At 37.7% G+C, this 12,701-nt stretch overlaps 2 protein-coding genes across 3 annotated transcripts in view; one reads left to right on the top strand and one right to left on the bottom strand.

Moving 5' to 3' along the window:
* The window catches only part of LOC106881652 (exosome complex exonuclease RRP44), a 43,131-nt gene extending 32,876 nt beyond the window's left edge, over positions 1–10,255 (bottom strand). Inside the window, exon 1 of one of the 2 annotated variants that reach the window (XM_052970749.1) lies at positions 10,222–10,255. Coding sequence is in view for 1 of the 2 variants with exons in the window: in XM_014932116.2 (XP_014787602.1) it covers positions 1,073–1,297 (225 nt within the window). In the remaining variant the exon portion in view is untranslated. Of the gene's footprint in view, positions 1–1,072; positions 1,405–10,221 lie in introns of those variants that run through there. The other variant, XM_014932116.2, reaches the window with a different exon arrangement.
* The window catches only part of LOC106881654 (uncharacterized aarF domain-containing protein kinase 5), a 29,823-nt gene continuing 26,984 nt past the window's right edge, over positions 9,863–12,701 (top strand). The window contains exon 1 of the mRNA XM_014932119.2: positions 9,863–9,968. The gene's annotated coding sequence lies outside the window, so the exon portion shown is untranslated. The remainder of the gene's footprint in view (positions 9,969–12,701) is intronic.

Genomic DNA, 12,701 nt, shown 5'->3' with positions numbered 1-12,701 from the left:
TATATATATATATATATATATATATATATATATATATATATATATATATATATGTGTCTCTGTGTCTGTGTTTGTCTCACACCACAGCTTGACAACCGGTGTCGGTGTGTTTACGTCCTTGCAACATAGTAGTTCGGCAAAAGAAGCGATAGAATAAGTACCAGGCTTTAAAAAAATATGTACTGGGGTCGATTCATCCGATTAAAAGGTCTTCAAGGCGATGCCCCAGCATGACCACGGTCTAATGAGTGAAGCAAGTAAAAGATACAGAGAAGGCTAACGATTTTGAGGGGAAAGGGTTAGTGGATATCATCGACCTTAGTACTTGACTGGTACTTTATTTTATCGGCCCCAAAGGATTAAAAGCAAAGATGATTCTTTGTAACGCGCCGGGTCTCAGAACGTCTAAACAAGAAAACACTCTACTTGGCGATTTGGGTTGGTAAAAATAGCAGTCAAATCTTTCACAAATTACACTCACTGTTCTTGTTTTTTTTAAGGGTCACATTAGTCCTGGAAAGTCTAAAGTGACGGAGTGGTCATACATCTGTTAGATCAAGGTTGACCAGTAAATGTTGTTGTTGTTGGCACTCCGTCGCTTACGACGTCGAGGGTTCCAGTTGATCCGATCAACGGAACAGCCTGCTCGTGAAATTAACGTGCAAGTGGCTGAGCAATCCACAGACACGTGTACCCTTAACGTAGTTCTCGGGGAGATTCAGCGTGACAAGGCTGACCCTTTGAATTACAGGCACAACAGAAACAGGAAGTGGGAGTGAGAGAAAGTTGTGGTGAAAGAGTACAACAGGGTTCGCCACCATCCCCTGCCGGAGCCTCGTGGAGCTTTTAGGTGTTTTCGCTCAATAAACACTCACAACGCCCGGTCTGGGAATCGAAACCGCGAGTCCGCTGCCCTAACCACTGGGCCATTGCGCATCCACATCAGTAAATAACCAACATCAACAACAACTGGAGTTTGAAAGATTTCGTTTTCTTAAATTTTAAAAGAAAATCCAGTTAAAAAGAAAAATGTTACAGAATATCCACAAATAAATAAACTGCTTCACTTTACCTGATGCATTATAATATTTGTATCGGGAATAAGATAATAACAGCCTTTCACAATCGTGGTTGGAATGGAACTCTTAGTATCAAGCGGAGTACTTCCACCCATACAAGCACATAGATCACAGATCTCGGATCCACAGGAGATGTCATCTCGAAGATAATGTTCCCGATTTATCTTCATCACACCTCCCTTCCTATTTTTCTTGAAAAATGTTTTTGTAGTGAGCATTATGAACCTATTACCATTACTAAATGTAAATCAATAAAGGATTAAACATGTGTACAATCGCGCACGTTAGTAATGTAATAAGGTGAATTTGAGATTGCACCGTCAACTTCCGGTACTAACAATAATATTTCCGTTTGGGTCATTTTAATTTTATTTTTAATTAATAATATAGTAAAATTCTGTAACAGTATTATTAATCGTAGAATTTAGAAGAAATATAACAACCAGAATCTGGTTAATACTTATTTTTCTTTCTTTGGTAATGTAACTCAATCTTAATATATTTAAGTATTAAATTCATTAGGAACTTTTTTGAAATACATCACCGGTTTACAAAATTAACTTATTTTTCGAACACCTTGTCTGTATTACTTTTTCGCTTTGTCTCGGGCACTGATCTTGTGCATATTTTTACAATGGAGAAGTTTGAGCTCAACACTTAAATTTAACAAAACACTTGTCTCTTACGCGGAGTTTCTACTGTTTACCGCAGTGACTTATATCTCATATTCGTACTAATTATGCGTAAGTTGATGGGTCTTTGAAGTTCAGTGATTTTGTTTTAGATTTTGTCGACAAAATATGAACCTTCGACCTTTCGTCTAGTAGACTGACGCCTTGTTTGTTGCACTGGAAAGCTAATGGTTTATTCGTAAACTATTTCCACAGTTTATATATCTAATATATATGCGCAAAAAAATTTTAAAAAAGGCGCAGGTGTGGCTGTGTGGTAAGTAGCTTGCTTACCAACCACATGGTTCCGGGTTCAGTCCCACTGCGTGGCACCTTGGGCAAGTGTCTTCTACTATAGTTTCGGGCTGACCAAAGCCTTGTGAGTGGATTTGGTAGAGGGAAACTGAAAGAAGCCCGTCGTATATATGTATGTGTGTGTGTGTCTGTGTTTGTCCCCCCAACATCGCTTGACAACGGATGCTGGTGTATTTACGTCCCCGTAACTTAGCGGTTCTGGAAAAGAGACCGATAGAATAAGTACTCGGCTTCCAAAGAATAAGTCCTGGGGTCGATTTGCTCGACTAAAGGCGGTGCTCCAGCATGGCCGCAGTCAAATGACTGAAACAAGTAAAAGAGTAAATGTAGATGGCTGAGTTAATAGGTTGCCGCATACTCTTGCACGTTGTACTCTATTAACGAAACTGTAGCAAGCATGTTCACAGTTTGGCTTATAAAAAACTAAAACTTCCTTTCTCTGAGCTTAGATTCGAAACCGAATCTAAGGACCCACATCGTCTGATCCACCACAGATGCGAAAGAAATTTCTTTGTCCTGTCAAAAGATGATGGATCGTTTCCCTTTGACCTCCGACCTCAGCCATGTCAGGTGAAGTTCAAATGGACAGGAGTTGACCTATTTAGGTACAATTTCTCCTGTGGTATGTCTGTCCTTCTAGCTGCCACGACTTGTTATAAATACAGTAATGGTTAAAGGGACAGACAGTCAAGCCAGAGATGCGCCACGAGATATTCAACATGAATGACCAACGCACACACAGACACAAAACATATACAGTTCTACCCTATCATATCCACAGATGTATCCTGTTGATTTCTTTGCCAGCTCGAAGCAGTTGGCAACGAATTGATGTAGTGAAAATTTGTGTATACCACAAGCAAATGAAAGCACCGTTTAAATAAATTATTTAAACTACAGACCGATGTTATTCCATTGTTTACTTTGAAGGCATCCACATGCCTATTGTATCTGTTACCTCAACATCTTTTGATACACCTTTCCACTACATTCGGTGACTCCATCAAAGAATCACAGCCTTCACATCACCCGGCAATGAATTAGAACTGGAAAATTCCTGCGATTAATTGGCACATAATGGCCCTCCCAGAACACGACCCAGCGGCAAACACATCCACGGTCAACATGGCATTCCAGGCGGCGATTACGTTAAGGATTCCGCCGTTTTGGACGCACGACCCTGCATTATGGTTTCACCATATAGAGGCCCAGTTTTCTTCCAACCGAATAATGAGCGATGCGTCTCGACTTACGCATGTGATTGGTTCCCTATCACCAGTGATCATGAACGTGGTCTGTGATCTCATTATGGCACCACCTGGTTCAGTGTCATATGACACTTTCAAAACTATCCTAATCAACAGAACTTCAGAGTCCCAACAAAAGCGACTCCACTAGCTCCTTACATTGGAAGAATTGGGTGATAGAATGCCTTCCCAGCTTCTACAATGAATGAAGCAGCTTCTTGGAGATGAGATCCTCTCTGAAAAGATTTTTAAGCAGCTTTTTCTCCAGTGTCTGTCCGCCAAGACACAGGTGGTCCTAGCTTCCATGCGAGAATCCACTTCCATTGAGGAACTAGCAGAGCTAGCTGACTAAAAATAGCTGAGGTACCACATAGATATTCAACGGTATCGACAGTGATGCCAGCTGTTCCCCTTACAAATCCTTTCCTTTCCGCGACCAGTACTTCCGAAATTTTGAACTTGTGCCCACTGATGACGCAGTAGGCAGCGCAGATACAGGCCCTATCGCTTGGTACACTGCGTCGAAGTAACAGCCAATTGCATCGATTTGGTAGATGGTCCTGAAGCCCAAGTGCCACCTGCAACTTGCATGAAACATGTTGGTACCACCGAAAGTTCGGAACATGGGTACAGAAATGCATGATCCCATGCTCGTTTTCAGCATCCAGTTTGGGAAACAACAACCAGGAATTAAACGCGATGGAAGTTCCACAAAGTCGCCTGTTTTTCATTTGTGATTGCATAACAGGCACATGTTTCCTTGTTGACACCAGCATGGAAGTCAGCATAATTACTGTTTCCAGCACTTCAGGCAAAAGAAAAGAGACACCAGTCTGTCTTCAGGCAGTCAACCACTCACCGATTCCAACCTATGGTGAACAGTCCCTAACGCTGAACTTAGGACTTTGCCACACCTTCCAGTGGGTATTTGTCATTGCTAAACTGCTGACCCCTATCTTAGGAGCTGATTTGCTGCATCATTTCGGTCTCCTGGTATCTCACTAATAATGCGACTAATTCATATTCAATAAAAAAAGCAAACTTTTTTTTGCTCAGAAGCAGTGTCAAGTATCTCACTTTTTGTATAATGTGATTATATATATAAAATTATACATATTTTGTATAATGTGTCTAATTCACATTCAGGAAAAAGGCAAAAAGCATATTCTAGATTTTATTTAAAATCTGGGAGGGAATTTTATAGATGCAAGGGGGACATGGAGAGAAGGACAAATTGCTAGGGGAGGTGGGGTAGTAAAAAGGTTAAGAACCACTGATCTAGAGAATGGTTCAGCACACCTCTAGGAGACAGAGTCAGAAAGCAAGAGAAACATAGTAAGGCTGATAAGTGGTGGAGATTCTTGTGAGACTGATGTTAGCAAGAAATATTAATTACTTTACAAGTTTAGAAAATCATTATCAATTGATGTTTTAACATGATCTTCTTCAAAAAAGTCACCTTGCACAGCAATACACCGGTTCTAACATTCCTGCCACTTTTGGAATCTAGCCTGGAAGTCATTTTGTGTAAGTGAGTTGAGGACCTTCTGTGATTCACTCTGGATTTTGACAATAGTGTTAAATAGTCACCATTGAGCTGCATTTTCATCTTGGGGAAGAGATGGAAGTCTGCAGGTGCTAAATCTGGCGAATAAGGTGGATGTGGAAGCAATACCATGTTGATTTTGGTGAGAAATTCATGAGTGAGGAGAACTTGGTGACAGGGTGCATTGTTGTCATGAAGAATCTAATTCTTTGCACTCCACAAATCCAGTCGTTTTTGCTGAATGTTCTCAAATGCAGATGATATCTGATTTAAAAAAAAAGAGGAGAGTGAAATTCTGGTGTGTTCTGTTGGAAGCATTTGAAGTCAATGAAGATACATTATTTTTCTGATCTGGTGACAAGATGAAATGTGTGTATTTTTATGATCCAAAGACGAAGGTCTACTCCAAGGTCTTAGAAGTTCAAGCATCAGTTATTGAAACAGAAAGGCATGATGACTTTTTTGCGGGGAATGACAAATATGTCATTCTTCTTGATTTTCTGGAGTGGTACATTGAGACACTGAAAAAGACGAGAGAAGTTCCTTAGAAGAGACCAGATGAAAATTTGAAAATAATCCACACATCTTTGGCAATAAATCAGCTAATCAGCTAATTGGGTTGGTCAGTGAGTGGATCACTATCCACTGTACAGCCTGGAACTTGTGCACTCCAGCTTCCAGTCTTCAGGGTCAAAGATTTCATGACACTGATGAGGTGAAAATGGCTGTGAAAAAGTGGATGCAACATTTGCACACCTGAATATTTTCATCCATCTTTACATTTTGAGTTCAAATTTCACCAAGCTTGAGTTTGCCTTTCATGCTTCCAGGGTTGATAAAATAAGTACCAGTTGAATACTGGGGTCGATATAACTTACTATCCCCCTTCCCTCGAAATTGCTAGCCTTGTGCCAAAATTTAAAACCAGTTTTCTTATTTTGGAGAGACTCTACTAATTTCTATCTGTTCTGGATTTCAGTCAGTTCTCCAGATATATGTAAACAATGCCACAGCTATGCAAAGCAGCATTGGTTTGATGTCATCCATATGTCACAGAAGAATACTGAATGAACTGATCAATGCTCATAGACATACTAGTCTTGACCAACCCATCTTATCCAATATACTTTTCCTCTTTCTTTTTAAATGAAAGTGTGTCATTTGAAAGAAATTTGGTTGTTAATTTTGCATGTCAAGTTCATTGACTTGTGTCATCCCTTACTTCATCTTTTATCTCTTTAACAACATAATAAATTACTTATGGTTCAAATTACTCATGAAAAAATTGACATTATTAAATTATATTACTAATATTTCACAAATTATTAATTCAATATAAACAGGCTTTTTAGCAAAATGCTTAATGGCATTTTGTTTGTTTTTACATTCTGAGTTCAAATTCCATCAAGGTTAACTTTGTCTTTCATCATTTTTGGGTTGATAAAATGAGTACCAGTTGAACTCCGGGGTTGAAGTAATTGACTTACTCCTACGAAATTGCTAGCCTTGTGCTAAAATTTGAAATCAATATTAACAAGTTGCCTTTCAAAACCATTAATTTTAAGATTAATAAAGAGATCATGCCAAGTTTTCTAAGGACTTTGATCTGGCTGGTGTAGATAAGAAAACAGACTGTATTGGTAAAGATATGTGAGAAGAACAGATGATACATGAGGTTAAAAATCAGTGCAGACTGTTAAGTAGATTGTATGTCTTTTAAACATATTGATGTCAATATAAATTTAGAAGAAATATGAAACATAATGAACTGTATGTAATAAATGATTTCAAATTTTGCACAAGGTCAACAGTTTTAAGGAGCAATGATGGTTGATTACATTGAGCTCAGTGCTCAAAAGGTACTTATCTTATTGACTCTGTAAAGGATGAAAGGCAAAGTTGACTTTGGCAGAATTTGAACTCAGAATGTAAAGAGCTGAATGAAATGCCACTAATCATTTCATGAAAGTGTTAACAATTCTGCCAGCTTGCCACCTTAGATTGTATGTAATAATCAAAGATATTAAGGCAGTGAGTTGACAGAATTATTAGCATGTCAGGCAAAATGTTTAGCGGCATTTCGTCCATCCCTATGTTCTGAGTTCAAATTCTACTGAGGTTGACTTTGCCTTTTATCCATTCAGGATCAATAAAATAAGCATTAGTCATGTACTAGGGTAGATGTAATTGACTTACCCTCCCATGAAATTGCTGGCCCTGTGCCAAAATTTGGAACCAATAATTAAAGATGTTCATTTATTCTATGCATTAATCTGATAAAAAGAAATACTTAACCTTCTTTTTATTGAGGTATCATTCAGGAAACTCTCAAATAATCCAAGGGCCAAAGTGAGCACACAGACTATTATCCTACAAAAATTAATGGCCTTCAAATTCTCCAAAACATGAAATAGCAGTATTGACTCTCTGCTATTCAGCTGCAGAATATATGTATCCAGTGTGGTAAAGATTTTCACATACAAGATCTCTAGACAGCATTCTCAATAAGACATGATGTTCATATATACCTAGCTGTCTCAGGTTTATTAACATTAATAACCTTCACCTGTTGGTTGACATTTTCCTACTCTGCTAAGCATTTTGTCTGATACATCAATGATTCTGCCAGTTCACCTACTAATGATAGTAATAACTTTTTTCTAAGAGAGGCACAAGGCCAGAAATTTTAGGAGGAGGGAGCCTAGTTGATTACAGTGAGCCTAATGCTCAACTGACACTTATTTTATCAACCTCAATAGATGAAAGGAAAACTTTCAGTGGCATTTGAATTTAGAACATAAATCTGGAAGAAATGTTCATAAAGCATTTTGTTTGGCATGATAATGATTCTAGCAACTCACTGCCTTAACAATAATAAGTCTTTCTACTATAGGCACAAGGCCTGAAATTTTGAAGAAAGAAGCTAGACGATTACCTCAATCCCAGTGTTCAACTGGTACTTATTTTATCAAACCCAAAAAGATAAAAGGTGAAGTCAACTTCAGTGGAATTTGAACTCAGAATGTAAAGATGGATGAAATGCTGCTAAGCATCTTGTGTAGTATATTAATGATTCTGCCAGCTCAGTGCCTTAATAATAATAATAATAATAATAATAATCCTTTCTACTGGAAGCGCAAGGCCTCAAATCTGTGGGAAGGGATTAAGTTGAGTACATCAACTTCAGTGCGTAACTGGTACTTATTTAATTGACCTTGAGAGGACGAAATGCAAAGTCGACCTCAGTAGAATTTGAACTCAGAACATAACGACAGACAAAAATACTGCTAAGCATTTTGCCTGGTGTACTAACAATCCTGCTAGCTTGCTGCCTTTTATAATAATAGTAATAATAATGATAATAATAATAACAATAATCCTTTCTACTGTAGGCACAAGGCCTGAAATTTGTGGGTGGGGGCGGGGGGCAGTTGATTAGATTGACTCCAGTACACAACTGGTACTTAATTTATCGACCCCCGGAAAGATGAAAGGCAAAGTTGACCATGGCGGAATTTGAACTCAGAACGTAAAGACAGACGAAACACTGCTAAGCATTTTGTTTGGTGTGCTAATGATTCTGTCAGCTCGCTGCCTTAATAACAGTAATAATAATAATATGACGATTGAACAACTATGATGATTTGAAGTGGGAAATACAAAGGTTGGGCTCAATGAGGAGAATAGACATGGTATCAATAGTAACTGGCACACTTGGAAGTATCAGCACCCAACTACCATCATGGCTCAAAAAGATTGGTACAAATGCAAAGGTAGAACACCTACAAAAATTAGCATTGCTTGGAACTGCAAGAATTCTTTGCAGTGTTCTTGAAGCATGTGCCATCTTAGTCTACTGGCTGTGGACAGCTGACACTTTCCATCATACCCAACAAAATAAGCTGTGAGTTTGCATCAAATAATAATAATAACAAGCATGATAGAGCTTCACAGTATATTCAGGGGGTAATTTGCAAAGACCTCGACCTGCCCCATGATAAAAACTGGTGGGAACACAAGCCACTTCCGGTGTTTGAAAACGTTCATATCTCACTCCTGTGGAGCTTTACTGTTCAAACTGACAGAAAGATAGATGCAAATAGACTGCACATTATAGTGAAGGATTTCAGACAAAAATCATGCCTCCTCATCAATATGACTGTCCCAATTAATATAAATGTGCCTGTCAAGGCCTACCAAAAACTGAGCAAGTATAAAGATATTGAAATAGAAATTGGCAAAATGTGGAACCTCAAGACTAATATCTGTTGTCATAGGTGTGCTAGTAATAATAGCAAAAGGAGGTGATTGCTATATATCCCAGATACCTGGAAATTCAAAAATGTAAGAAATTAAAAAAATAGTGCTATGGGAAACTGCTCATATCCTAAGGAAAATATTGTCTATGTAATCCCCAAAACATTTTAATCTGTAAACAGTATCAAAATACTTTTAAATGTGATCGTTGCCAGTGCCCCTGGACTGGCTCTTGTGCGGGTGGCACATAAAATACACCATTTTGAGCATGGCCGTTGCCAGTACCGCCTGACTGGCCTTCCTGCAGGTGACACGTAAAAGCACTCACTACACTCTCTGAGTGGTTGGTGTTAGGAAGGGCATCCAGCTGTAGAAACTCTGCCAAATCAGATTGGAGCCTGGTGTTGCCATCCGGTTTCACCAGTCCTCAGTCAAATCGTCCAACCCATGCTAGCATGGAAAGCGGACGTTAAACGATGATGATGATGATGATGATAGCAAACACCTTTTACTGTCATCTTTAACATCACACAATCATCTTATAATCAAATTACTTTTAGAACAAACTTCTAACTTTCTTATATTTTTATAGACATTCTCTAGAAAAATAATTTGTGCAAAACCAAAAATATGGCACCCTAGTCATAACACGAATTCGAACTTATAACTTGTTGTCTCTTGAGGTCTCTGTCACCATGTTGAATGTAGATCTTTTTTCACCACCACCACTCACTGATATTGTCATGTAATTTAGAGTTAGTTTAGAGTTAGCTCCCTTTATTTTTATATTGCACAACTTGTTTTCGTCTTCTTATGATCTCAACAGAAAAACAATTCATCCTACGATAAACAGGTAAGAATTTTGACACTTCCATTTCTTCTTCACCATTCTAGTTAGCCTTATCTATTACCTCTAAAAACAAGCAAACAAACGAAACAAAACAAACTATTACTACAATATGATTATCGAAACCCACGTTTTCTTTTTCTTTTTACGTGACCTCTGTATAAAATATCTTGCAAGTCACTTAGAAATAGTTGACATCTTCCCCGTCACATCTACGAAGAAAATCCATTTAAATGAAATATAATGTAAATATTCTTACTTTTTTCTTAACGTTGTTACGGCTGGAATAAATCGTTTCCTACTGCTCTTCAATAAGATCACTCAAATGGAACATTATCATATTCCTTTCAGCACTATAATCCGCTTCAAATACTAAAATGTATTATGAAGAATTATTAACATTATGTATGTATTTTTTTTTATATCTATCTTCCTGTATAGATAATTTCTTCGATAAATAAATTTTATAGCTATTTTAAAAAGCTGGTCCTTATTAACGAGATGAATTATCATTATTATTTTCGTCGAAGTCGACTTCGCCTTTCATCCCTTCGAGATCGATAAAATAGGTATCAGTTGAGCACTGGAGTCGATGCAATCGACTAGCTCACCCCCTGTACTTATAGTAGAAAGGATAACAGCATTCCTTCCGGCTCTTCATGTTCTGAGTTCAAATGTCACCGAGGTCGACCTTACCCTTCATCCTTTCGGGGTCGATGAAGTAAGTACCAGCCGTTGAAGTCAGCTAGACCTCTTCGCCTAAAATTTCAGGTTTTATGCTTATAGCAGAAAGGATTATTAACTTTTTTATTTCTTTCATAAAATGTACAATGATGGTCTAAGTTCATCTATTATGTGATACCACTATATAATATGGTCTATAGGAGTTTATGACGCAAATATTATATACGACAATTGTGAGGGCAATACCTGTGTTTGCTAGTCTACATGCTTTTATTCTTTTACTTGTCAGTTGACTGCAGCCTTGCTGGAGCACCGCCTTAAAAGTTTTTAGTCAAAGAAATCGAACCCTATGGCTTATTCTTTGTAAGCCTAGTACTTATTTTATCGGTGTCTTATGTCGAACTGCTATGTTACGACTACATAAACACACCAACATCGGTTGTCAAACAATGGTGGGGGAACAAACAGACACAAAGGCATGCATATATATATATATATAATAATTATATACATAATTATAACAAGGGCTTGGCTTGCGCCTCACCATGCACTGACAGTAAGCTTCATTTCTCCCTCTGACCAAGGTTTTAGCTGGTCAGCCAGACTTCACTGAGTTGTCACTGAAGTGACTGAACTATCTTTTTGCTTGGGGTTTATGCTTTTATAACTATCCAGAAGGATAGACATATACTCTTTTACTTGTTTCAGTCATTTGACTGTGGCCATGCTGGAGCACCGCCTTTAGTCGAGCAAATCGACCCCAGGACTTATTCTTTGGAAGCCTAGTACTTATTCTAGCGGTAACTTTTGCCAAATCACTAATAAGTTACGGGGTCGTAAACACAACAGCATCCGTTGTCAAGCGATGTTGGGGGGGACAAACACAGACACACAAACATATACATACACATACATATATATATACATATATACGACGGGCTTCTTTCAGTTTCCGTCTCCCAAATCCACTCACAAGGCTTTGGTTGACCCGAGACTATCATAGAAGACACTTGCCCAAGGTGCCACGCCGTGGGACTGAACCCGGAACCATGTGGTTGGTAAGCAAGCTACTTACCGCACAGCCACTCCTGCGCCTATTGAGAACAATAGATTTAGTTGGTGGTCTTGTGATATCTCAATTCTAGCTTTTGGTGAAGTAGAAGAGGTTATGAGGGTCAAGTGGTGAAGACATTATTTCGGCCTAGCTAAAGGCAATCTGGCAAATGTAAAACTGCTGTCAGAGAAAAACCATTGTTCTACCGTAACAAAAATTCTGTTGAACTGTTAATTTAAATTTGTTTAAGATGGATCGAATCCACTTCATGCTTGCAAGATTCACTATATATATATATATATAAGAGGATAATTTTATAACTTCGTTAAACCGAAAAGCAGTTTTGTTAAACCGAAGAACAAAATAAAAAATAAAAATAGCACTGCAGCTGGAAGTGCTCAGGTGACACCGAAGCGAAAGGAGAAATAAATTGATAGATATAATGAATAAACACTTCAATCGGTCAAAACAACTTTATATCATTCCCAAATTATCAAAAATCGAATATTAATATATATTAAAACAATAGGGCATCCAATGGTAAAACCCAACAGTATGAAATATACACTTATACACGAATAAAAGGTGATAAAACCTAAAAGGGTAATACGAGTGAAGTTGAATGAAGAAAAATATATAGTTGAAACGACCGTAGAGATGGGCTTGAATGGATTCTGTCCTGGTTACCTTTCACTTTATTTTTTATATTTATACTCTTGTATTTTTATATATTTATATTATTCTAGCTCCATTGCCCTAAATTTTTAGTCGCCTTTATTATGCTTTAATTTATTCCAGATATTTTTCTTCATCCGACTTCACTCGTGTTACTCTTTTAGGTTTTATCACCTTTTATTCGTGTATAAGTGTATATTTCATACTGTTGGGTTTAACCATTGGGTTCCCTATTGTTTAATATATATTTATATTTGATTTTTGATAATTTGGGAATGATATAAAGTTGCTTTGACCGATTGGAGTGTTTATTCATTATACCTTTC

Source organism: Octopus bimaculoides, chromosome 9, assembly GCF_001194135.2.
Source record: "Octopus bimaculoides isolate UCB-OBI-ISO-001 chromosome 9, ASM119413v2, whole genome shotgun sequence".
Taxonomy (NCBI): Eukaryota; Metazoa; Mollusca; class Cephalopoda; order Octopoda; family Octopodidae; genus Octopus; species Octopus bimaculoides.
This window is presented reverse-complemented; position numbering and strand designations above follow the sequence as displayed.